This window comes from Eulemur rufifrons, chromosome 3 (genome assembly GCF_041146395.1).
Source record: "Eulemur rufifrons isolate Redbay chromosome 3, OSU_ERuf_1, whole genome shotgun sequence".
Classification (NCBI taxonomy): domain Eukaryota; kingdom Metazoa; phylum Chordata; class Mammalia; order Primates; family Lemuridae; genus Eulemur; species Eulemur rufifrons.
The window spans coordinates 8,913,439-8,940,588 of record NC_090985.1 but is presented as its reverse complement, the minus strand read 5'-3'; the positions used below and the strand labels follow the sequence as shown (position 1 = coordinate 8,940,588).

Here is a 27,150-nt window from a genome sequence, read left to right as displayed (position 1 = left end):
GACCTGGCAGTAAGTTCATCTGTACATTCCCCTGTGTTCTAAATTCCACCCACAAAAGTGTTTCCAGTGAAGGCCATTTTGCCAGGACAGTATATAACACATGAAATTTATAGAATCTAGGACTCTAAGTGACACCCTCCCCTGCCACCACCCCTCTCTCATTCTCTTCCTTTCTCCTTTCTTTAGAAATCATTATCGCCAGAGCGCAGCTGCCACAGGTGGAGCATCTGGGAAGTGTTATTATAACCTCACCTTTGCTGTCACCTTCCCGCACAATGAGGATGTCTGCTACCTGGCCTACCACTATCCCTACACCTACACAGCCCTCATGGTAACCCCCTCCTTACGGCATCACTCCAGCGGGACTGAGGGGGCTCTCTCTCTGTCTCTCTCTCCTCTCTTGAGAGCATTCAGGAGGCCTTGACATCTTGGGTGGGTGGGGGTGAAATACTGCCTCCCTGCGGTTTTGTTGTCACTGACTTAGTGGCTTTATAGGTGTCCCATCTCCTTCCCTGGACAAAGCACAAGGCACAGTCATGACTGGTGACGTTCTGAAAGCCCAAGGGGTCTGCAGGTTGAGTGTGGGAGGTGGGGACATTTCTTGGGAGCTCTGTCTTTAAAAAGTCCTCAAGGCAAGCATGAAGTAGCCAGATTGGAGCTGAATGGGGCGAAACCACACAAGTAAGCAGAGAGGCAAACTGAGGAACATCGACTCGCGGGGAGGAGTGGAGCAGAAGGCAGGAAGGTGGAGCCAGGAAGCCTCCCTGAGTCTGTGAACAAGCAGCCGCCTCAGCACCTGCAGTGGTTGCCAGGACCATGGGCTAGGAGCTGCTAGAAGGATTTAGGGTGGACAGGAAGAGTGGAAGAATAGAACGCTGGTTTGCTGCAAAGGAGAACCACAGTCATTTTACGACTGGAGCGTAGCCGAAACCAGACCAGACTCAACATTTAGCATGACTGTGTTCCGTAAGACCCTGCAAAAGGTTCATGAAACAATTTTCTGCAAACTGCTCAAACCACGCAGTTTTCTTTCATTTGAAAAAGTGGGCAAACCCCCAGCTATTTCATGGATACCCCGAGGATTAATGAGCTACAATATCTTCTATAAAGCACTTTCATCCTCTGTGTTAATGTAAAATGTTATTAGCATATTTATAATAATATGTGTGTATATATCACTTAGCCTGAAGGATGAACATTTTCATTTTAAGGCTGTGATAAACAGTTAGAAAAGATAATAACCAAGAATGTCTCTTCCTTTAAAAGGAATGTTCAGGTATAAATGAAAATTTTTCTCACCGAGGAGGCATATCTTAAACTTGGCTAACCACGTCCTGAAAGTGCATCTGTCCCTCTCTCCATATGTTGTCTTGCCTAAACAGAGATTTTTACTGTTTTCCAGATTGCAAAAGATACACAACTAGTATTATTTGTGTATCACACTTAGAGAGCTCAAGAAGTTAATCCAAGAAATGTGCCTTGCAAGCTATGTTGTAACAAGCCGTATTTGTTATAAAATGTGTTTTGTTGCCTTTAGGGACACAGAACAGGCAGGATTCATGATCCCTTTCAACAGCTGTTTCTACAGTCCTGCCTGTGAAGCGCTGAGAGGGAAGGTCTACTGGGGAAGTGGATTCTTTTTGGAAAATGTGTTTGCCTTTCCCAGTGGGGAAGAAGGAACTGTGGGTCTATGACACTGTTCTTTTCACTTGTTAGAATATCCTGAACCCTGATGAGGCTCTTGGTAGTGGTTAGTATAAAACACTAGAACTCAGAAGGGTCTGGGAAGCTATCTAATTCACCCTTATCATTTACAGATGCAAAAACTAAAGCCTAGAAGTGCCACATCTTGCAAGCAGCCAAGCAAGGAACAGAACACTGGCCTTTGATGTCTATTCTAGTGGCCTTCTTACTCCACTTTAGCAAAAGTGTAGAAAAAAATCAGAAGAATTTCTGCTCTGGGGTCAGATCAGTGTCCTCCCATGCTAACAACATACAATAGCTACTAAAAAAATGCAGTTTGGTTTTATAAGTACACATAGTCATCTTTGTGTGATGATATAGACATCTCTAATGGTTGAGTTCATGTCACCAATCCATGATTTGTGTCTGCAATGCTCAGTGCTATGGATGTGGTTCAGCTGAAGGATAATGTTTCTTCCCAAACATGGCGCAATTCTTATCCCAAGATGCTCTGATGGATGCTTACTAGGTGCCTACAAGCTGATGGAAGGTCTGTAACCTTTTCAAGCAGGCCTTGACTGCACCTGGATGCGTACCTTGTGCCTCTGGGCCCACTTGCCTTCCAGGGACTGTGTCAGATCAGAGCACAGGGTTAAAATTTACAATTGATAAATAACTTTGGAGTTCTTGGGGCCAATGGGAAGATAATTTCATCTTGAAGGGAGGCAAAAATACAAAAAAGAAAATCCCTGACCACTTAGTGTCACTAAGAAGGGAGAGCAAGGCCTTCTTAACTGATGCTTCTTGGTTTGATACTATTAATACTAACAACATTAATTGCTACTAATACTAATTATAGTCTTATTTACTATTACTATGAATAGTAATAAGTAATAATTATTACCTATTATTGTTACTTGTTAGCCTATTAATTGTGAATCTCTTCCACTAGGGAAGTTTGAGGAAAGTTAATGAGAAGAGGGATAAGAAATAACTTATTTCTCCTAAATGAGTAGAACAGGGTTAGAAAGACAATTTGTCATTTGAAAGTGAAAAATGTATATTGCCATTTTTAGGTTTTACATTACCAATAACTCATGGTCTTTGTCCTCTCTCTGTTTAAGACAATAATTGACTCTCTGACTTCTCTTAAAAATATCTTCCTCCCATCATGGACAGACTGAGTACATTCTGTAATGCACACTAGTCATTTTTATTTTTGGACATGTTCTGAGGAGAAACACTTTTTCTTCCAACAGATCAGTGATAAATTAAATGTGAATGATACCCCAAGGGCAGAATTAACTGTATGTTACTTGGGGGCTATGCTGAGGGGTGGAAAATACATTTCCATGTGGAATTCATAATTTGAAGGTCTCTGATAATATGGATTATGTTTAATAATTACAGATATTTTTACAGCAAGGGACTTGTATGTTGGATGTTTTTCAATATGAATATGATTTTGAAACTTTTAAAATTTTATTATTCTCTTATAATAAGAGAATTAGTGTTTTGTTCTTTCAAAGTGATATCTTCCAGATGCTTGCCAGCAACACTGTTGGATAATTGTTCAAATTATAGCATTCAAATAAAGCTAAAAGAAAGAAACACACTATTGTAATTCTGAAACAATCAAAATGAGTTATATTTTAATCAGCCATATCAAGATACCAGCAGAAATAATGTTAGTGATACTTGTTAAAGTACTGGGATTGTGGTATGGACTGTCCCTAGGTAGCTAATAATATAGGTTGAAAATGGAGCCCCAAAAGAGTTTCTGATGGATATTTTGGGAGGTAAGGAAATGGTATCTCACTGAGAATTTATAACTGTGTGAGTTGACAAGAGACAAGAAAAGTGGTCGTAAGTAGGATCCACATATTGGGAGAGCTTAAGGCTCTTAAAGGGAAGAGTAGAATTTTTCACCAGACACATACGCCCACTGTGAAAGATGCTAATACCATCATCCTCAGGGATGAGAAATGCAGTGTAGTGTGGGGAAGGAAGGGGGTGGCAGCGAGAGAGAGAATTAGAATGCCAAATGCACAGTGTCTTATAAAGGGCTCAGAGTAAATGAAGAGTTTAAAAAGCTTCAAGTGGGAAATGTTGACTTACATGTGGTAGATCAAAGATGCGACGAGCAAGTCATAAATCAGTGCTGTCAGGTAATCAATAGGCAGAGACCTCTCCTTGTATGGGCCAGAAGGAAAGACAGGCACAAACAAAGGGTCTCGGTGTTGAGGAGGTGAATTTAAAGAGCCATTCTGAACAAGCCAAGATGTGTGTGAATGGTGACGTCTTTGAGCAAGAGGACATCTGAATTCCAGGGTCTTGAGCACATGGAGCAACAAGCTTTTGAGCTCAGACAGGCCTGGATCTGAGGCCAGGAGCTGGGTTTCCTTGCCATGTGGCCCTGGGCAAGCTATCTAACTTCTCTCTGCCTCAGTCTTCTCAACTATAAAAATGGAAACATAAAGGCAGTTACTACTCAGGCTATCGTGGAGTGTGAATGATAGCTACCTGGAAAGTATTAGCAAAGTGTCTACATCTAGTCAGCCATACCAGATGGGAACCATTAGAGCACTTACTGTTTTTTTATGACGATGTGTAATTATTTTCTCTGTTGGACTAGAAGATACCCACTTCATAACTTATACAAAAATTAAATTTATGTAAAGAATCTAAATAAAAGACATCCCCCACCTGATAAAAACAACCCCAAACAAAGGCTACTAGTAATGATTTTCTTAGGGTGATTATGATTTTTTTCCTTTACTCTCTTTTCCAAATCATCAGCGATACAAATTTGTTTATTTTTAAATGGAAAAAGAATATTAAAACCATCTTTTCTTTGTAATTGACAAATCTGTGAGTAGGTACCTAGAGACTAACCATTTCTCTCATTTTCAAAGTTAAGTCCCTTTAACTTAGGGAGAGTGATATTGGCAGACTGGGACAATTTGAGAAAGCTAATCAGAACACGCTGGAAACATGTTCTGTAGCTTTTATTTAGCTTAACAGTGTTATTTGTTCTCTTGTGATGAGAAGTCTTCGATTCTCTGATGAGTGTATTTAAGTGACAACTGCGATCTAGGCAGTAGACAAATAAAATAGGCCATCTCCTTAGGAGTGGGCTTTCTTCTAAATGAGGGGAGCAGAGAGTGCAGCGGTTGAGGGGATAACAATAAGAAATGAATGATTTTTGAGTGCATGGTGCTTCTCACTTTATCAGTAGCCATCAGCAGGGCAACCTGCTGAGGTCAAGGCGAGTCTTTTATGGAAGTTTTAAGGGAGTAGTTGATAAAGGAGAGGGAGACGGAGGACTCCTGCGGAGGAGACGCAGGATGAGGCCACAAGCTGAGGTTATCAGCCTGATATCTTTCACAGGCAGGGTTTTCTTTTAAGAAGTCAACCTCTCTGGGGGTTCCCACAATTGCCTTGAACTCATTCACGTTTTTATAAAGAAACCCACCCCTGTGGCTTCCGCAGGGCTGCAATTACAGCCAGTTGACACATGCATTCAGAGGCCCTTCTTCTCTCATCGGTGATCCCAACAATCTCCAATTAGGCATAACCTGTCTGGACCTGTGATGGAAGCTTCACCTGGAGATCATTTTTAGGAGAACGAGACAAGGCCAGTTTTGCAAAAGGAAATCCAACAGAAGTTTATAATTGGTTTACTGCTAGCAGTCTTCTGTATGACTGAAGCCAAAATAATCCCCTAAAGGTGGAAGTGTTATATAGAGTTGCCGTACCTTTGGTGGCAAATCCAATGAGAAAGAGAGATTTCATCAAAGGGCGCAGAGAGATGGATATGGGAAAAATTGCAGAAATTTATGGAAAATGAGCTTAAGCTAAAAGAACATTGGGCATTTGTTCAGTTGTATGTATTGTTATTAATCATGAAAAATGTAATTATAATACAAAATTAAGAGAGAACTCATAGGAGAAGAAAACTTTCAAGCTTTGTTTTCTCCCACATTTGCCGCTAGGGAGCACTGTTTTGAAGGACAATGAAAGCGCCCTTCGATAACGGGGTGCAAGGCGAGAACTGTGGTGAGGGCCTCGCTAAAAATAATGCCAATAATTAGTAACCATCCCTCTGTAATTGCCACTCTGGAGCCATGCAGCTGTGTCCATAAAGATTCTTAACCTTCTCCGTAGATAACATCACCTTTTCGGAACCTAAAGGTAGTTTTCAAGGTATCTTCCAGGCCCCCCATTCCAGGGGGTCGATTGGCCCACCCAGACCAGCGGTCCAGTCCAAGAAGCTGACTCAGCTGGAATTGTGACCCCAGGGACTGGAGCAACACAGGAAGATGATTTCCACACCCCTATATTTCTTCCCTAATTAACGAACCTAGTTACCTAATCTCCTCCCTGTTAAACTATCCTTAAAAACCCTGACTCCCAAATCTTCAGGGAGACAGATTTGAGAAATTTCTCCCGTCTCCCCTTTTAGCGCTATGTGGAATAAAGACTCTTTCTTTGCTGTAAAACTGGCTGGTTCATCATATTGGCTCTTCTTGGGCAGCAGACAAATGAACCTGGTTGGGCAGCAACAGCAATGTTCATGGGCCCCATGAAGCTTCTTTGACTTTTTTCTCTCAGAGCTAACTGTGCTTGATGCTTTCTATAAACAAACCCGCTTTCACATGTCTGATTTATAAAGTCCAGATTTTATTATTTTTTTAAAGTTTGGTATCAGGCACCAAAGAGCTGTTGTCTATTTGTAACATCACAGAATGATGGTCACTGCTTTTCCTTTTTTAAAATTTATTATTTATTAGTTCCTTTTCCCCTTTTTTCTTTCTTTCTTTCTTTTTTTTTTTTACAGATAACATTTATTTAATTTTAATTTATTTTTAACGGTTTTATTTTATTCTTAATTGACAAATAATACTTGTATATATTTATGGGGTACAATGTGATGTTGTAATACATGTGTACATTGTTGAATCATCAAATTAGGCTAGTTAACATATCTGTTACCTCACATACATATCATTTCTTTGTGTTGACAACACTGTAAATCAATTCTTTTGGCTATTTTAAAATATGTAATATATTATTATTAGTTATAGTTACCATGCTATGTAATAAATCACTAGAGCTCATTCCTTCTGTCTAGTTGAAACTTTGTACCCTTTGACCAATGTCTCCCCTTTCCCTGTCCAACCCTCACCCTGCTGCTGGCCTTTGGTGACCACCATTCTCTACTTCTATGAGTTTGACTTTTTCAGCTGCCATATATAAGTGAGATCATATGGTATTTCTCTCTCTGTGCCTGGATTATTTTACTTGGAATATATCCTCTAGGCTCATCCACATTGTTGCAAATAGCAGAATTTCCTGCTTTTTAAAGGCTGCATAGTACTCCATTGTGTATGCATACCACTTTTTAAAATGTATTCATCCATTGATGGGGACTTCCATGGTTGTTTCTATATCTTGGCTATTGTGAATAATGCTGCAATGAACATGGGTGAGCAGACATCTCTTTGACATACTGATTTCAGTTTTTTTGGGTGTATACCTAGAAGTGGGATGGCTGGATTCTATGGTAATTCTATTTTTAGACTTTTGAGGAGCCTCCCTAGTGTTTTCCAAAATGGCTGCACTAATTTACATTCCTACCAACAATGTGGAGGGCTCCCTTTTCTCCAAATCCTCACCACATTTTTTATCTTTTATCTTTTTGATAGTAGCCAAGCTAACACATATGAGGCGATATTTCTTTATGGTTTTAATTTGCATTTCTCTGATTATTAGAGACGTTGAGCACTTTTTCATGTATCTGTTGGCCGTTTGTATGTCTTCTTTTGAGAAATGTCTATTCAGGTCCTTTGCCTACTTTTTAATAGGGTTATTTGTTTTCTTATTATTGGGTAGTTTGTGTTCTTTGTATATTTTGAGCACTAGGCCCATTATCTGATGTATAATTTGCAAATGTTTTCTCCAAATCTTTGGGTTGTCTCTTTGCTCTATTAATTACTACCATTGTGCAGAAGGTTTTTAGTTTGATGAAATCTCATTTGTCTATTGTTGCTTTCTTTGCCTGTGCTATGGGGTCATAGCCAAGAAATCACTGCCCAGACCAATGTCATGAAGATTTTTCCCTCGTTTTCTTCTTGTAGCTTTACAGTTTCAGGCCTTATGTTTAAGATTTTAATCCATTTTGAGTTGATTCTTGTATAAGGGGTGAAATAAGGGTCCATTCTCATTCTTCTGTATATGGATATTCAGTTTTCCTAACACCCTTTATTGAAGAGACTGTCCTTTCTCCATTGTGTGTTTGCGGCATCTTTGTAAAAAAACAATTGACTATAGGTATATAAGTTTATTTCTGGGCTCTTGTTGGGAAGGATTCATTCTGAGAATGCTCTCCACAACCACCACTTGCCCCTCTTCATAAGGACCCTTGTGGACATAATAAAATGTGAAACTAATAGCTTTGATGAAAAAAAAAGAAGACAAAGCTCATAGAAACAATTCAGCAAGACAGTGTTTCCCAAAGCATATTCTCTAACACTCTAGCCTCTTGAGATCTTTAGATAAAAAGAGTTTAATGGTCATATAAATTTATGAAGCACTTGTGCTAGTTTTTCTTCCAAGAGTTCTCAATGCATATTGAAATATTAAAGAATCTGAGAAGTCCTGCAGCCAATAAAATATTTTCATTTTATTTACCTCACCATTTTCCAAGTGCTTTGGCTATGAATTTCCTGCCTCCTCCACTTCTCTGTTCACACCCCAGTGCTTATTAACATCCTACAGAATACACTTTAGGAAATGCTGCAGCAAAATTTCCTTTCCTAGTTTTGGAGCTTTGGAATCTTGTTAGTAATTCTGAAGTGGGGTCCACTCAGTTCAGATTTCAATAATAATACTGAGAGCAGCCTTCACCCAAATGTTTATGAAAGTGCTAAAAAGAATTTGCTCATGACCACAGAGAGTGTAATCTAAATCTAGCACTATCCATATCCTCTTAACTGTGGTGCTGTAATTTTCCTTCTCCAGGATGACTGAGACACATGGCTGACATTCTAATGGGGACAGTTCCATTCCTATTCTTTCTGTGCTCTCTCTCCTGGGATTCCTAGGTATCTATGTCTTATATCAGGGCTTTAGTTAGTAATTTAATATGGATTTTTTAACCTATGAATTTCTTTGGTAAGCTTCTTTTAAGAGGATGTTTTCTAGTCCCTAATGGTTGTATTATTTTTGCTGTTTTGAAAACCATTTTTAGTTAAGTCTAATTTCATGTAAGGGTTGCCAGAAAAGGTGGTTTGTGCTTTTTTTTTTTGGAAAATTTTAGTGACTTTTTGATAGCTCTCTATATGATTAATTATTGTTATAGTTCTGTGGATGTTTGAGAAAAAAATGAAAGGTGGTTCTCTGTAAAGTTTGACATATATCTACAAAAAACAATACTGTTCAAATGCTCTATATCATTATTTTTGTGCACTTGATTTATTCAGGACTGAGGTGCTGTCTTAAAGTCTCCCACTCCTAGTACATTTTTTTTCTCTTTCTGCCGTTTTTGTGTTATATATTTCAATCTCATATTATTTGATTCTCAAGATTTATGAGTTTTATATGTTCATTGTGAATTGTGCCCTTTATCAAAATAAGATTTTAAAATCCCATTTAATGCACTTGATCTTGAATATGACTTTGCCGTATATTACTATTGCCATACCTACTTTAATTTATGTTTGCTTATCCTTTTAGTTTCAATATTTCTCCTTTAAAATGTTTGCGTAAAGGCAAACAAAATAAGACAATTTAGGACTATTTCTCATACACATCTTTTTTTTTTCTTTTTCTCTCTCTTTGAAAGTACCTATTATATACAATGTATCGTGGGATTTTAAAAAGTAATCTGAAAGCCTTTGTCGTTTCATAAGGCTGATTACCTGTTTTTATTTACAACAGCTTTTGCTGTTACTCTATCATTTTGATTTTATGGTATTTTCCATGCTTCATTTCTGGTTTTTTTTCCTTCTTTTTCTTATGCAATGTGTACCATGTTTCCTTTGATTTTTTTCCCCCTCAGTTTATAATTCTAGTAATGCTTTTAGTTTTTAAAAATATCATATTTGAACTTACATTTCTCCATCAACAATAATAGCTAACATTGATAGTTTCCTACATGACAAATGCTCTTCACATATGTTATGTAACTATAACTACCACTGCATGAGGTAGGTAATGGTATGTTTATACACATTTTAAAGATGAGAAAACTGAGTCACAAAGAAGTATAGCACAGAATTTCTGTAACTTTCCCAGAATCCACAGCCAGAATGTGAACACAGGTCCCTGTATTCCCTGGCTGCTGGTGCCTCCCTCCACCTTCGAAGCCAGAAATTGCATCGCCCCAGCCTCTGCTTCCATCACGTCACTTCTCTTTCTCTGACTCTGACACTTTTCTCTCGGTCTTTCCCTTATAAGGACCTTTGTGATTACACGAGGACCAACCTGATAATCCAGGAGAATCTCCCCATCGCAAAATCTCTGATCACATCTGCAAAGTCCCTTTACCAGGCCACGTAAGATCTTCATGGGTTCCAGGGATTAGGATGTGGACCTCTTTGGAGGGCTATTATTCTGCCTCTACCACACCAACGGGAGCAATAAACTCTGTCTTAGAAACAGGTTGTTCTGGTGATATGCCAGGGAGCCAGCATTTGGCATAATACTAAGTCCTGCCTTTTCATTTTCAAGAATTAAATATATTTTATTTCGTTAATATTTTATTTCACTTTATTCCTCCATCACACATCTCTCTTTAATTTCATTTTAGAGACTGGTAATGACATCAAAGTTTGATAATGTGTATTTTCTCCCTGAAGAATTATTTTTATGCTTTTATTATGTAGTAACCATATTTTCAATGGTTATTCAGACTTAAGCCTTGTATAACTGGACTTTATAATAGTCCTTTTATTTTTTTTTTAGTTTCATTTTGGGACAATTGAAGTATGTCTTCAAGTCATTATTTTCAATAAAGATAAGGTGATATGCTTTCTGAACTCTTGCATTTCTGAGCATGTATGCTACATTTGTTCATGAGCAAAAGTTTGGCTGGATAGAGGTTTATTAGATTACAATCCTTTCTACTTTCAAACTCTATGCAGTTTCCTCTGGCATCTAGTGTTGCAGAAGGAAGTAAGAGCCAAGAATGATTTTTTGTGTATAGACATATGTACAATAGGTTTATTTACATACACACACACACACACACACACTTTTAAAATTAATCTTAATGTAGGGTGAAAGCTTCATTCTACTCACCTAGGAGAGCAGCGGTGTTGGGCTTAGATTGGCAATGAAACACACAAGACTAGGCTTTACCCAGAATCAAATTATTCATACTTAACAAAGGGTGTAGAGAAGACAAACAACATGGCATGCATGGAAAGGGCTTAGTGAGTATCTTTGGAGTCCCAGTCACTCCTCACTATGGAATTGTGTGATCATGAGAGATCAGGTTGAGTGGGCCTGGACCATCTCAGCCTGGGAAAGCCTTCAGCTGTGGGCTTCCTCAACTTTCATACTTAGCTAGATGCCTAGCCCCTCTGTTGTGTGTGTGCTTGTGTATGTACAATTAATTAGTCACCTTCCCTCCTCAGGGGTCATGTGACTACCTCCCAGTCTCCAGTGCAGGTGCATCTTGTCAATACCTGACGCTCATTACTTGATGAACAATTGTAACCATGAATTGCAAAGGTTTGGTCGGGTACATGGGCCTCAGCTGAATTCTCATTTATCTTTAATCTGGGATAGATATGCTTCTTACAATTCCTTTACTTAGTACTGTGTCAAATGCTGGCTTTCTCAAATATACCAGAACAACCTGTTTCTAAGACAGAGTTGAGTTTATTGCTCACGTTGGTGTGGTAGGCAGAATGATAGCCCTCCAAAGAGGTCCACATCCTAATCCCTGGCACCTGTGAAGATCTTCCTTTACCTGGTAAAGGGGCTTTGCAGATGTGATCAGGGATTTTGTGATGAGGAGATTCTCCTGGATTATCAGGTTGGGCCCGTTGTAATCACAAGGGTCCTTATAAGGGAAAGACCGAGAGAAGAGAGTCAGAGCCAGAGAAAGAGAAGTGACGTGATGGAAGCAGAGGCTGGGGCGATGCAATTTCTGGCTTTGAAGGTGGAGGGAGGCACCCCAAGCCAAGGAATGCTGGTGAATTCTAGAAGCTGGACTTCAAGAAACAAATTCTCCTCTAGAGCCTCCAGAAGGAACTCAGCTTTACCACACCTTGAGCTTTGCCTCGTGAGACCTATTTTGAACTACTGACCCTCAGAACTGCAAAATTGCAAAACTTTTGTTTTCTTAACCTACAAAATTTGTGCTAATTTGATATAATAACAATAAGAAACAACTATACATGACAAGGAAGAAAGAACGGGACAGAATCTTCATAGTGTCTCAAAGAGTAAAGGGCAAAGTGAGGATATTTATTGAGGCTTCAAATCCTGGTTTAAAGGCAAGTATTTTAATGTGGGGTCTTGATTGGGACTGGGTAAAGATCATTATGTAATGAGTTAAGACTGGCAGACACTGTAAGGCAAGGATTTTGAGGAGAGGAGTTCAAAGACTCTTGGATCAAAGGTTGGTTGATGCTTTTTATTAAAGAGTTGATGAGATATTCCTGGAATGAACAATAAATTTATTTTTAATTTCTATTTTCCTGGGTGAGAGTTTCCTGGATTAGTAAAGTTATGCTGATGAAAGTGGGGAAATAGTAAAGTCATGTTAATGTAGACAGTAAGCTGTGTGAGGGTGGATGGTTTTGGTTCTCGGTTGTAAGGAGGGTTTAATGATGCAGGTTCCAATTTTCAGATGTCCCTGAGGCTAGAGGAAAGGCCACAGAATCATCTGGCAATCTTTTCTTTCTTTGGCACTTTTTAATTCTCCTTGCAACTCAGCTATCTCAGTAGAGTACCAAAAGGTTTAATCTTTTTGTATTCAGATGCTAAGATTTTTACTGAGTTTAGGAAATTCTTTTTTCTTTTTTTTTTTTTTGAGACAGAGTCTCGCTGTGTTCCCCAGGCTAGAGTGCCGTGGCGTCAGCCTAGCTCACAGCAACCTCAAACTCCCGGGCTCAAGCAATCCTTCTGCCTCAGCCTCCCGAGTAGCTGGGACTACAGGCATGCGCCACCATGCCCGGCTAATTTTTTTCTCTATATATAATTTTAGCTGTCCAGATCATTTCTTTCTATTTTTTGTAGAGATGGGGTCTCGCTCTTGCTCAGGCTGGTCTCGAACTCCTGACCTCCAGCGATCCGCCCACCTCGGCCTCCCAGAGTGCTAGGATTACAGGCGTGAGCCACCACGCCCGGCCAAGTTTAGGAAATTCTTGTTTTCTGTTTTATTATTTATCTATTGCTGCTGTAACAAATTATCACAAATCTAGTGACGTCAAGAATAAATTTTTTTTTGTTTTCTAGAAGTTTGACACGAGTCTCATTGGGTAAAGACCAAGGTGTTTGGGCTGTGTTTTTTGTTTCTTTTGGAGGCTGGGGTGGGGGGTGGGGCAGGGGGAACACTCTTTTTTTATTTTTATTTTTTACCTTTTCTGGTTTCTAGAGGCCACCTGCATTCCTTGGCTGGTGGTGCCTCCCTCCACATTCAAAGCCAGCAAAGTCAGGCTGACACTCTTATGCTGCCTGCAGTAGTTCTCTTCTGCCAGGAAAGGTTCTCTGCTTTTAATTGCTTGTGATTGGATTGGTCCCAACTGGATAATTCAGGATAATCTCCCCTTCTCAGGGAGACCTTGAACATGTCTGCAAAGTCCTTTTCACCGTGCTAAGCAACCTATCACAGGTTCTGAGGGTGAGAATGTGGACATCTTTGGGGCCACTATTCTGCCTACCACATCTGTAGTAAATCCTTTCCAGGTGTAAATACTCCCTCTACCTTTTGAGGGCACTAGTCCCCTTTTCATGTATTTTGTATATTTATGAATATTTTATAAATATTCTCATAAGATTCACGTGTTTTTGTTTGTTTCATTTATCTAGCAGGCTTGTTTTTTTGTTAGGAAACAAGGCGGGTAGTTTCTCATCAGTCCTGTTAACACCTACTTGATTGTGGTGAAAATTTTAGATCTTCAGTGGGGAAGATAATTCCTGCCCAGTGAAGTTCTTGTGCTGAGGAGGGACAGCTGTCCCCTCTCTGGTTACTGAAGCCTCTGCTGTCAGGGTGGGTGGGGGGGGGGGAAGGCTCTTAGCCTCTTTATAATTAATTCCACTGTTTTTATTAGTGAAAATTTCTTGAGAAGTCTTAAAAGTTGTTAACCAGGCATCCTAGTTTTAATGGTTGTTTCATTTTTGTTTTATTCTGTATTTAAATGAGTATTTAGATGGGGAGTTATGGTAAGAAAAATCAATTCCTACTAATTGCTTGTTCTTTTAGCTTAGCAATCCTTCTGGATCAACTGTTTGCTATCCTCTTCTAATACAGTCACAACTCTCCTTTTTTGCTTGGTCCTGTGATAGTGTGTGCTGCTGACGTTTTCTTTCTCACGCTCCCCAGAGCTCTGGGTGTGCCCTGTCTCCGTGGTATCCACATCCTTCACGTGCCACAGTGAAGGAAGAGTGCTTCCTGCCCCTGTCCTCTTGCTTTCAGTGCAACTGGAAAACAGCTCTTCTATTACACCGAAACGTACAGAAATGGTGCTTCCTGATTAGCCTCACTGAACTTCTCCTACATAGCAGGGGTAGCCCCCTTTTAATCATTCAATGCCTAATGTATATAGGGCAGATTATGTTAACAAAAATACTTCTAAACTGTAAGGAGTTATATGAATGTAATCTGTTTTTTTTATTATTTATGACAAAAAAATATTAATAATACACACACCTGCTTTATTTCTGCTCCAGACTCACCTTGACATCCTGGAAAAAAGCGTCAACCCCAAGCAGGTCTACTTCCGGCAGGAGGTTCTCTGCCAGACGTTGGGTGGAAACCTGTGTCCATTGGTAACCATCACAGCCATGCCTGAGTCCAGCAGCACTGACCATCTAGAGCAGTTCCGTGAGTACAACGCGGACCCTCTTCTTGGAATATTTGATTAAGGGTGGCCTCTATAGTGTTGGAAGCATTCTGTCCCTTTTGGACCAGAAGCCCCCCAAAGGGTGGGGACTTGTCTGCCTTTATAGAAATACACCCCCAATTCTTCTAGATGTGATACAAAGGGTAAATATAAATGTTTTTCTGTTGTTAGAGGGAGAGAAAATAAATTGCAAACTGTCAGGGAGATGAAATGACTTGCTGGAATAGAGAGCAGTTTGCTAGGCATGGTCACTTCCTCTCCCAAAACAGAATCAGGGTCTGAATCACATTTTCCAGCTTCTAACCCAGGAACTTTTCTCACTGTGCTCACTGCTGCTATGCTACTCTCAGTCAAGGTTTGGAAAGGAAGGAAGTTGAGTCTCTGAGCCCTGGCTGAAGCATCTCCTTGACAACCTGAATGCCACCTGGATCTGAAAGGCTGAGGGTGTAGAGGAGGCTCTATCTAGATAAGAACTGTGAAATAAAACCAAAGCCAAATCCATGCCTGCGCGCGCGCGCGCGCGCACACACACACACACACACACACACACACACCCAGCCCACATGTCTTTTTAATGATAGAGTCCTGAGATTAAGTGCATAAGTGTGACTGACCAGTTACCAACTAGCTTTTGAAAATGGATTTTGACAGCTTCAGGCCTTAGCTAGGCAAGAGAAAACAAATAGAATAAGGAATGTTTTATGATATAGAGAAGTTTGGGAGATGAAAGAAAAGAATGGAGACCCAGATAATTTTTCCCTAGAAGATACAGCCTTAGCTGATGAAGTGCTGACCTCATTCAGGTGACTCTTTGGTGGATAGAAAATGTAATTTCTCACACCCCCTCAGCATCTGACAATGAATGCTTAATAACCTGGCTAATCAACAACTGATTATCCCATCTGAATTAATGCGGCCCTAAAATGCTTTAATGAATAATAAGGGATCTTCCAAAAAATTCTTTTATGTTTTTTATGCATTTAAGAGCAATTTCTGTAATAGTCACAGAGTCCTCCACTGGGCAGATAAGCAGTGCTTGGAAGCTAGAGACAATAATCTTTCCAGGGCAACCTTCCCTGAACGATTGTTTATTTAAGAAAGCAGGTGTGTGTAAGTCTGTTTTTCAGGTTCTGTTTCTAAAAAGGAGCTAAGTGGAGCCCCAATGTGTCACTATGACATTAAGGTGCCTCTGTTTTTGCATTTTTGTTTGTGCTGACATTGGTGCTTTTGTTAAAATTATAACTACAGAGATTATTCTTACTTTAAGAAGACTTGAAACATAGCAAAAGCCCCTACAAAATTTGGCATTCTAAGAAGTAGCTCAGTTAAAAAGAGAGAGAAGAGCTCTTAGTATACCCTTGTATGAATCAAAAGAGGGTGATTTCTGCTTGTTCTGTAAGATTAGTTATAACAATTGTATACTCTCATGTATCATTCCAGTTTTTTTCTCTTAAGCACATGCTAGTATGTGGGCTGTTGTTTGTCTCGAGAGGTATTGTGGGCAGAAATAGGGAGGGTTCTTGTGATGGTCAGATGAATGCTATTTGTTTTCTTTTTGCGGCTTGCAAGTAACAATCACTGAGCTAGAGCCTGAGGAAACCAGGACTGTGACCTAGGCAAAAAGACTAATTAGGGCTGTCTTCATAGGCATGTCACCTGTACAGTTGCATAGGTCCCCTGCTTAGAAGGACCATGCACTTTCTTTAATGCTCTCTGTCACCATCTTTAAATTATTTTTTAAAAAGTCTTGAACAAGAGGCTCCACATTTTCATTTTGCACTGGACCCTGCAAGTTTTGTAGCCAGTCCTGGGAGTGATCTGAAAAGTGATAGCTAAAAAGTGGCAAAGGCTGTTGCCCTTCCCATACTACCATCCTGTCTTTCCAAATTGTGCAGGAAGAATTCCAACCTATTTTTCCTGCTCAATGAAAATCTGATTTGTATGGATTATATAGCAGAGTGGTATCTTTCATCATGAGGATTACTTTCAGGACCTCCCCCCCCCTTTTACAGATAGGATAAGTGGGGCTCTGGGAGGTTAAATACCATGACCAGTGGTGGTGCCAGATTTCCAACCTTGTTATTCTGATTCCAGGGTCCATGTAAACAACAAATGTGCTGGCTCCATCATCATAGCACCTGTTCAGCATTGATATTCTGGTTTCACTCTGGGAGCCAGAACTTTCTCTCTTCCCTGTCCTACGTCCTCAAATTATTAAAAACTAGTACCAAATTTAACAACTCATGCTAAATTGACCACAGATGAATGTATTACTCTCCTCCTGCTCACAATGAATTTTGTTTTCTTTTTCTAACCCAATGGAAACATTTTCATGGTGAATGTTTCAGGCACTGTAGCAGGAAGGGAGAGAGATTCTTTTGATTCAAAGGCCTTTCCTTAGACTCCTCAGACCCCTGCACAGAGCTGGAATTGCATGACTTGAGCTGTACAGGAGGCACAGTCTCAGCCGAGCTATATAATAAATAATGCACAGGCTAGTTGCAGTGTATGTAAGAACATGTGCCATTGCTGTGTTTCTAAAAGAAAAAAGAAGACAATATAAATACCACCTACCCTCAAAACTGCAATTAACCATGCCTGTAAATCAGAAATGAAACCACTTAACTTCCTTTGAACCACAGAATGTGACTTATTGATTTAGGAGGAGAAAAGAGCAAATGAACAAGGAGCTCAAGATTCTCCTGCCTTCAGTCCTCCCTCCAGGTGAGATTAAGTTGTTTTATCTGCCTCCTTCCTCCCAGGGACTAGGTCACCTTCAGTGTGGGATTGTATTCAGCTGCGATCTGGCTAGTTTCTGCTTCAGTGGCTGCCACTCACCCCTCATAAGGATGTATTTGTGCACTGAAAGACTTTCTTTCCACTGCACAGGATGATTATGTTAGTCTTATTTTAGAAACCCAAGAAATAAGAGCATGGCTATGGAACCCCCAGGGAACTCCCCTCTCAAGGCTGGTTCCCCTTGTGGTCTTGTCTAAAGTCCCAGACCTGGAGATTGTTGAGGACAAATTATTGATTATTTTTAGTTTGTCCAAGGGTCTGGGCTCCAGAGAGTCCCCTAGAAGCATTTATTTCATTTGATTTATTTTTCAAAAGTATTTTCTTTTAAGAAAGTTATTTTCCTGGAAACATTTAGCTTTACTTTCTTGATAAATATATTTTCAGTTCAGTAGTCATCAGATTTGCCAGCTGTAATCTTTATTGCACTTTGGAGAATTAAGGACAGTACCTTTTCACAACGCTCCCAATAAAGAAGACTCATATTTACACTTTGGGATTGGAGCCCTCAGAACCAAAATGCTGGCATGCCTTCAAGAGTGAAGTCACTCTCTGCTGTTTTCAGTAGGACAGTGAACAAGGAAGTGCCCTGAGAGATTGTCACTGAAGCTATTATGGAAGAGATGGGCTTGCAGGGATATCGTTGATTGAAGGGAATTGTTACAGAAGGAGCCATTCTAGCTTCAGAGTCCCTTAGTGATGGATGAGGCATTGGGAAATCAGGAAGTCCCAGACCTTCCTAACTAGTAGGATTCAGGATGTCAAAGGAGCCCAGGACATCTGGGGTTTGCATAGCAGGGAGTGAGTGAGGAGGAGTGAATAGAATCCAGAGAATGAAACAAAGGCTCTAATAGGTTGGAACAGAAGACACCCAATGAGCAGGTTTGTGAATAGGCTTGGTGGACAAAGTCAACCTAGGAAATTGTTTCCATTGCCTTCCGAGACTAGTGTCAATGGAACAAAAAATCAAACTCTGTATAATAACTTGAAGAGGTTTATTCTAAGCCAAATATGTGCATCTGTGGCCTGGGGAACATGATCTCAGGAGGTCTTGAGAAAATGTGCCAGAGGCAGCCAGATTATAGTTTGGTTTTATACATTCATGGAGACAGAAATTACAGGTAAAACCATAAATCAATACAGGGAAGGTGTACATTGGTTCTGCCAGAAAAGGCAGGACATGTTGAAGTGGGGGCTTACAAGTCATAGGTGGGTTTTAGGGATTCTTTGGTTGATGGTTGATTGAAAGAATTAAGCTTTGTCTAAAGACCTGGAGTCAGTAGAAAGAAATGCTTGACTTAATTAAGATAAGGGGGTATTTTGCCTGTCATGTGATGCTATGCCGGAATCTGGTTGGAAAGTAAGCCATATTATACAGGGTTAATAAAAACCTGTTAAATGAGATTTTATCTTGCAGGTATGACTTACCAGGACTCTTACAAAGGGATTTGGACAGAAGAAAAAAGGTCAAGGTTCAATCCTCACTATTCTCCATTGGTTAATGGTGTTCTGGTATAATTACCGTTAGCCTAGTTAAATCCTTTAACACATTATATGTTAATAGGTCCTTTGATTAGCAGATCCTTTGAATGTGCAACTTCCAGGTAGAGTTGAGAAGGTATCTCTCTTTAGTGTGCGTACTCTTCAGGAATGGGATGTGTGTACGTGTGGGTGTGGGTAGGTAGGTGGTGTGGTGTCTGCTTTCTTGCATTTGAACTGCGAGAAGATGCTGAGTTTAAGCAGAATTAGAGAGCAATAGAGAGTAAACAGTTTGGGGGTCATTATTTATCTAAACCTGGAGAGGAGAGTGGTTCTCCTTTCAGAGGAGACTCAGCCATTTCTCAAACCATGCCTGCTTTCTGTTTCTTCTCACACAGAATGTGCTGCCTTTGCGTGGAATTACTCTTACTGATGACAATCAGGCCTCCCTACACTTGTCTTTATCTCCATTTTGCAGGTGGCAACTCTCTGAACACATTCCCAGGTATCCCCCACGCCCTTCAGGCTTTGCTCTTACTGGAAAATTATCTGAAAACGCACACAGTCAAATCACACCGCTTACTGAAGACCACCATCATTTTATTAACTTTCCATTTTCTCTACGTTTCCCCCATAACTTCGTATTCTAAATTACCATAATAGCCAAGAGAGGGTTGGGTCCCATTTTAGTTTAGGGAGCTACATCTCTGATGGATGCTTTATTTTTCTTAGGAGGTTTATTGCCAAATTGGACATCTATATGTTCAGATCCTGCGTGACAACTTTGTGTTGACTGTCCTCGTGAGTGATTTGAGAGGTGGAACCAATTGTGGGAATTTACTGAGGGAAAATGTCATTCTCTTATTAGAAACGCTTATTCTCCAAGTGAATAGTCACTGACTGACTCACTGACTGGTGAGAAGCCAGGAAACAACAAAGGTGGATGGGAAGGGGTGGATCAGCTATTTTTGCAATCTGAGATACCTCCACCCTGCATTTATTATAACCTAAAAGAGCAGAGCTGTAACCTTTCTAGTCCCTGGAGGTGAAATAGCTCACTCCCCTGCCACAGTCTCCTAAGGCTCACACACTGTTCTTTCCAGGGGGGCTGAAGTGGGGGGGAGGGCGGCAGGAGGTTGCATTTGCAGTTGTTAAAGAATACCTTTCTCTTTTTCTTTTTCTTAAAAACGTTCTTACAAAAGCAATGTTCTATTCAGCCTGCCATTATGCTAAAAGCTTTTCCTTGGAAGACAATAGCTGTTCTCAGAAAAAAGATTTACATGGGGTCCCGAGGGTGTAATGAGCTACCACAGGCACCTGCCTTGGGGTTGGGAGTTGTCACTTGTAAGTGGTTTTAAATTAGAACAGAGTGGAAAAATACACAGTTACAGAATTCCCCTTTTGGCTTCTTTGCAAATCATTTTCCATTCTCTCTGGCCTTTGTCTCTTTTTGAGACTCCTGATCAGGTATGAAGAAGGGAGCTTTCCGTGGGGAGAGATAGAAGTGACAACAGTGGTTGGTCCAAGTAAAACAGAAACTCAAGTGGAGCGAAAGCCTCTCATTCTGGAAATTTCTATGGTTTTACTTCCCAGAGGCATGTGGGACCAAGTATTATATGGGATCACTGAATTTTGGAGATTAACAATCCGTGAAGACTATAGAGTCCATATTTCTCAATTGCTGGTAGGGGACATGAACTGACCCATCTAGGTAACCTGGCTAGTTGGTGGCAGAGGTAGCTTTAGACCACAGCCTCTTGTCTCCTGGCTAAGTATTTTTTTTTTTTTTCTGTACAGTGCTACTTCTGACAAATATTAGAGCTAAAAAAATTAACTACAAGAGCATAATGACTTCTCTCCATGGAAATCTTTAATAAAAGGAGTTAGAATTAGAGAAACTGAACTGTGCCCTTTTCTTGCCTTGGGATTTCCATCTCTTCAGGCAACCAGGGCTAGGAACCATGGCAGATATTAGAAATACAAAGATAAATATTGTTTTATCTTTGTCATTGAGGCACTCACAATCTATAGGGAATGTGCGTGTGTGTGAAAGTCGTGTAAACAGGTCATTATAATACAGCAAGTTGTAGTAGAACAGGAACTAAACTAAGTTCATGGGAGGCACAGAGAAGAGAGAAGTTATTTGCATGGTAAAATAAAAGTGGGACTTATACCCACAAGGGTCAATGGTATAAGCCCCACTTATGTGGTGGTCTTACATCGACACAGCTTTGCTTTCAAGGAAACCTTAGTTGAGAATCCAAAAACTATTTGAAGAACAAATCAAATCTTTCTTGAGAAGACCTGAAAGGAGAATATATAAAACATATCCAAACCATCTTAAATTTCTTTTTCCTTCTCTTTCTCACAGTCATTGATCTGCATGCATATAGTAACTCACAGAAACGCTACCCTCTCTTAACACAAACCCTCAAAACTCTATGGCATTTAGACTGGTTGGATATCTTCTTTCTGCTTCCCAGTTTGGCCTTGTGACTCCAATAAAAGGAGAGCCAAGGATCCTTCCTCCTACCAAGGATGGTGGGAGGGGGTGGGAAAGATTGTAAAATCTTACAGGTAGTTTAATAGCTTGACTTACATCCTATCATGTAAGTATTTTACCCTTACAGAGTTGTGTGTAATATCATTTGGGTCTCATAGCTGCCTTTTGAATTAAGGAAAATGAAAGAAAAAAATGATTATCATGTCTGTTTTATGAATGATAGAACCATCACTGCAAATGCCCTTTGACCTGCATTCTTGGAGTCAGACTTCTATACGGAGAGAAATGGAGGCAGTGCGTTTGTTCAAGTAGAAAAATTGCGTTGCGGAGGCAAGAAGGCTTGGAAATGGTACTGTGAAAATCTCAGAGTGCCAGGACTACAGGATGGTAGATTGACTATGGGGACAGAAGATAAAGTGAGAAAAGTAAGTTGGGCTAAATGAAAAATGGCCTTCTTTTTCATGTTAGGAAGTTTCTCTTGTTGGCAGTGATGAGCCAATAGAACGTTATTAAAAGCAGAGTAATGACAAGATCAGACCTGTTTTGGAGGAAGGTTTTGTGGCAGTAACACGGAGCAAAGTCTGGAGTGAGGAGAGTGGTAGTGACGTGGAGTCCAGGATGGAGGAACTCATAAGCATTTAGACCCTAGATTCAGACTCTCTGGGGTTTGAGACTTGGCTCTGCTATTTATTAACTTTATGACCTTGGAAAAGATGCTTAAACATCTTATACTGTAGTTTCTCCATCTACTTTTTCATGCAGCGATCTGAAGTTTGTAAAGAACTAAGAATAGTACCTACCACATAGTGTGTGTTTAAGAAACAGTAGCAATGGGTGGTCATCTATATGGGTGATGAGGTTTCAAAGGAAGATAAGTCTAGGGAAATTGAAGGGAAGGGTATGCACTTAGGAGCCGTGTCTAAGAAATGAGACGTCTTGGTGATTGGTTGAGAGTAGGGATGGAGGGTAAGGAGTTGGAATATTTCCTATTATACTTTCATTGGTGGGTGGATAGTTTAATGCCAACAAAGAAATATATGAGAAAGAGAGTAAGACTGTTGTGGAGGGATAATGAGTTCAGTTTTGGAAATATACATTTTCAGAGGCCTGCAAATTATATAAGAACTCAAGCTAAACATAATTATAAAGCCAAAATGCTATAAAATATAATCTATTTCAGAGGAAAATAAAACAAATTTTGCATTACCTGAACAATTTTCTCAATTAGCAAGAATACTAGAATTGACTATATGCAGTTATTGTAGCAGAAACATGTAATATATTTCATCAGAATCAATCCCAGAACATTCTAGTCTATAAATTTATTCATGTGATATGATTATTTACATATTTTAAAGTAATTAGCTGTTTACAAAATATTTACATATGAATAATTGTTCCACACAACAGCCCTGTGCAGTAAGAAAAAATTTACATTTATTATCTTCATATTTAGATGATGAAATTGAGGCCCTGATAAAGTTGTATAATAAATAAGAGCTAGAGTGTGGATTTATACCCAAATTGTCTGAATCCTAAACCCCATGACCCTAACTCCTGTACTCTACTCTTTCAGCTGTGCAGTGATGAAGGAAAATACTTTAAGATACAATTATCCATGCATAACAGTAATTGTTTATAATACAAGTAATATGTTCTAGGCTTCTCCATTGTGTTAGGTACCGTGCAGTCATGTTAACATTAATAACACTTATAACTTTAGTAAACTCTAAATTGTACGGCCTCAACAAGACTACTCTACGTGCCTTTTCTGCCCGTATCTTACCCCTCTGTCACTCAATACCCTTCAACCATCCTACCTCTTTCTGTTTTTTGAACATAACAACCTTACCTCTTCCCCTAGGTCTCTGTATTTGCTGTTCTCTCTCAGTCCAACACTTTTCTTCCATAGCTTTGTGTGGTTATTTTCTTCTTGTCATATATTCTGCCAGCTCAGGTCAAGGAGGCTTTCCTGGATCACCATATCTAATGTTGTTTCCTCACCTAGAATCTCTCTGTAGCTTGACCTTTTTATCTTTTCTTCCTTGCCCTTAAGACTGAGTTCCATGAATGCGCAGGCTGCATGCTGTATTTATTCACCATTGTAACTTTAGGGACCTAACACAATCTTTGTACAAAGCAGGTGCACAATAAATATTTATTGAACAAACAGATGAAATCCCTACACCTATTCTTGGTCCCACACCATAATGCAGGACCTTTATCCTCTCTTGAAAAGGTGCCTCTTTCCTCGATATTTTTTTGGGTTTCCAAGGTAAACACCAATGTGCTTATAAAGCAGCCCTTGGCCACAGTCTTCACGTATGGGCCACCCTATTCCTCCCCCGATGTTTGGACTTCTCTTGGTAGTTGTCCTTGCAGCTGTGAAAAGGACCTTTGCCACTGTCATTGTTGGGTTTTCAGAGAGTCTCTGGATTCCATGGAAAGATAGGGGAATAGTGTTCTTCAAAACTGTGCCACACATCCACATCACCCCAAGCAGTATGGGTGTCCCCAAGGTTCCACTGAGAACAGCTGTTCCTTCACAGGCTGGCCAGGGACCAGATGGCAAACCCATGCCTCCATGATCTAGATGCTTTTCTGTCTCAGGGTGCCTGCACGTAAGGCACAAAAACCTAACCCAAACTCCTCGTTTATCTTCCATGCCTATGAACACATGGCTGTGCTGGCCAGATGATGCTCTGATACATGTATGTAGTCACAGAAGCCTCACAACATGACCATGAGTTCATTATTAAAATTCCCATTATAATATATGGTTTTCAGGTAACAAAACAATATCATTAATTGTTCATGGATATTTACCTGTGCAGAAAAAGTAGAAAAACATACAGAAAAACAGCCAGCATACCAAATTCAGGATAGTGACTTCATCTGAGAAAGGAGGAAGCAGAAAGGCAAAGGGAAATGGGTTTGAAATCTACTGGGGAGTTTGTATTTCTTAAAGAAAAAGAGTTCTAAAGAAACTATGGCAAAATGTTAACAACTTTTAAAGATGAATGTCTGTTATATTATTTCCTGAGTGTCTCCAACTATATTTATATTTCATATCTAAAATTAAAAAATTGAACTACAAAGTGCCAACATGTCATTCTTGTTTAAAAAATGCATAGAGTAAAAAATGTGAAAATAAGTCCTTGTTCCTCCTCAAACAATTGCTGCTGATAGTTTTATGATTACCCTTTGGTATACAAATGCTACACAACTCACTCACACACAAACATGTGAACTCCTTTTATAGAGCCTTGAAATTTAGGTAAAATGGACTTAAATTAGCCTTTCTGACAATTACTTCCTGTGGAAGTCCAAATCTTTTCCCTATGAATTCTGAGAGTTGAAAGCTCACCAAATTCTGAGCTACCCCTTTACACCCCTACAAAGAGTACAGGAGATTGTTTTCCTCCACGGCTAGATCAGTAATGGATTTATTTGTCTTCTACATTTTTATACTTATTAGTTTTTAAAAATTTTAACTCCCCTCTCCTAAATACCCCACCATTTCAGTGTTATTTTAATTTCAAATTCTTTGGGCATGACTTAGGTGGTCCATATTTTAAAATGTTTGTTATTTATATTTCTTCCTTTTAAATTGCTTATTTAAAATCATTTTTCTAATTTGTCTATGACATGAGTAGATGATTGTCTTTCTCTAAATGATTTATAAGGAGCTCTTTGTGTATTAGGAATATTCTTTGTTAAACACTGAATCATTTAGCAAATATTTTTGATTATTGATCATTGCTCTAAACACAGGATGTTTTCTTCTAGTTTGTCACTTCTTTTTAAATTTTTTAACTTTTTGATTTATTTTCATTGAGTTTAATGTAACAATTCTTCTTTTAGACTGTGAGAGTAGTGTGTTAGGGGAAAAATTTCCCATTTTACAGATGATGAAAGTGAGACCCTGTGAGCAAAAACGTGACTCATATAAGGTTGCATAGCTATTAAATGTGGAGGTAGAAATCAGAATTTAGGTCTTCTTTAAACAGAGCTTTATTTTTAATTTAATACTTAGAATTCATATAACATATAGGTCTAGATTAAGGAACAACAAGAAAATGGGCATCTGTGTATTTAAGAAATACACCATTACCCATATTTTAGCCCCCAATAACAGTGTTCCCGATGGCTTTCACTTACTGCCTCAGAATAACTACCATCCTGAATTCTGTGTTAAATGATCTTTAGCTTTTCTTTATATTTTTAAATCATATTTACATATCTCTGACAACCTACTGTTGAGTTTGCCTATTTGGGTCTTTACATAAGCAGAAACATACTCTGTGTGTGTGTGTGTGTGTGTGTGTGTGTGTGTGTGAGAGAGAGAGTGCTTATTTTGTTAAACATAGTTTTGAGATTGAACCATGTTGACATGTTTGAGTTGGCATTTGAATCATTCCTTTTTTATTGTTCTGTAATAATCCTATGTATGAATTTACATTGATTCTCCCCACCCCCCTTCCCATTCATAAGTTGAAGCCCTAACCCTCAGTGTGATTGTGTCTGGAGTAAGGAAGTAATTAAGGTCAAATGAGGTCATAAGGGTGTGGCCCTGATAGGATTGGTGTCCTATAAGAAGAGACACCAGAAAGATCACTTCCTCTTTCTCTGCCATGTGAGGACAGAGAGAAGGTGGTTTATCAGTAAGCCAGATAGAGAGCCTTTACCAAAACCCAACCATGCTGGTACACTGATCTCAGACTTCCAGCCTCTAGAACTGAGAAAATAAATTTTTGGGTTTAAGCCACACAGTCTATGGTATTTCTTCTTGGAGTTTTAAGGTTTTAGGTCTTAGGTTTAAGTCTTTGATTTATTTTGAACTGATTTTTGTGTCTGGTGTGAGATAAAGGCCCAATTTTCATTCTGCTGCATGTAGATATCTAGTTTTCTCAACTTTATTTCTTGAAGAGCTGTCCTTTCCCTATGGCGTGTTCTTGGCACCTTTGTCAAAAATCAGTTGGCCATAAATGCATGGATTTTTTATGGGCTCTCTCTTCTGTTTCATTGGTCTGTAAGTCTGTTTTTATGCCAGAACCATGCTGTTTTGATTGCTATAGATTTGTAGTATATCTTGAAATCAGGTAGTGTGATGCCTCCAGCTTTTTCTTTTTGCTCAAGATTGCTTTGGGTATTTTGGGTCTTTTGTGGTTTCATATAAATTTTAGGATTGTTTTTTTCTATTTCTTTCAAAAATGTCATTGGAATTTTGATAAGGACTGCATTGAATCTGTAAATTGCTTTGGATTGTATGAACATTTTAATGATATTAAATTTTAAAATCCATGAACATGGGATACCTTTTCATTTATTTGTGTCTTCTTCAATTTATTTTATCAATAGTTTTCAGTGCACAGATCTTTCACCTCCTTGGTTAAATTTATTTTTAAGTATTTTTTGACTTTATGGTAAATGACATTGTTTTCTTGATTTGTTTTCAAATAGTTCATTGTTAGTGGAGAAATGCTACTGATTTTTGTATGTTAATTTTATATTCAGCAACTTTACTGAATTGGTTTATTAATTTTAATTTTTTGGGAGGTGGAGTCCTTAGGGTTTTCTATATATAAGATCACGTCATCTGCAGAAACA

The 27,150-nt window shown here is 39.2% G+C and overlaps 1 protein-coding gene across 1 annotated transcript in view; it reads left to right on the top strand.

Moving 5' to 3' along the window:
- AGBL1 (AGBL carboxypeptidase 1) overlaps positions 1-27,150 on the top strand; it is a 439,634-nt gene that overhangs the window by 105,152 nt on the left and 307,332 nt on the right. Inside the window, 2 exon segments of the mRNA XM_069465752.1 lie at positions 187-331; positions 14,590-14,743. Coding sequence (XP_069321853.1) covers positions 187-331; positions 14,590-14,743 — 299 coding nt within the window.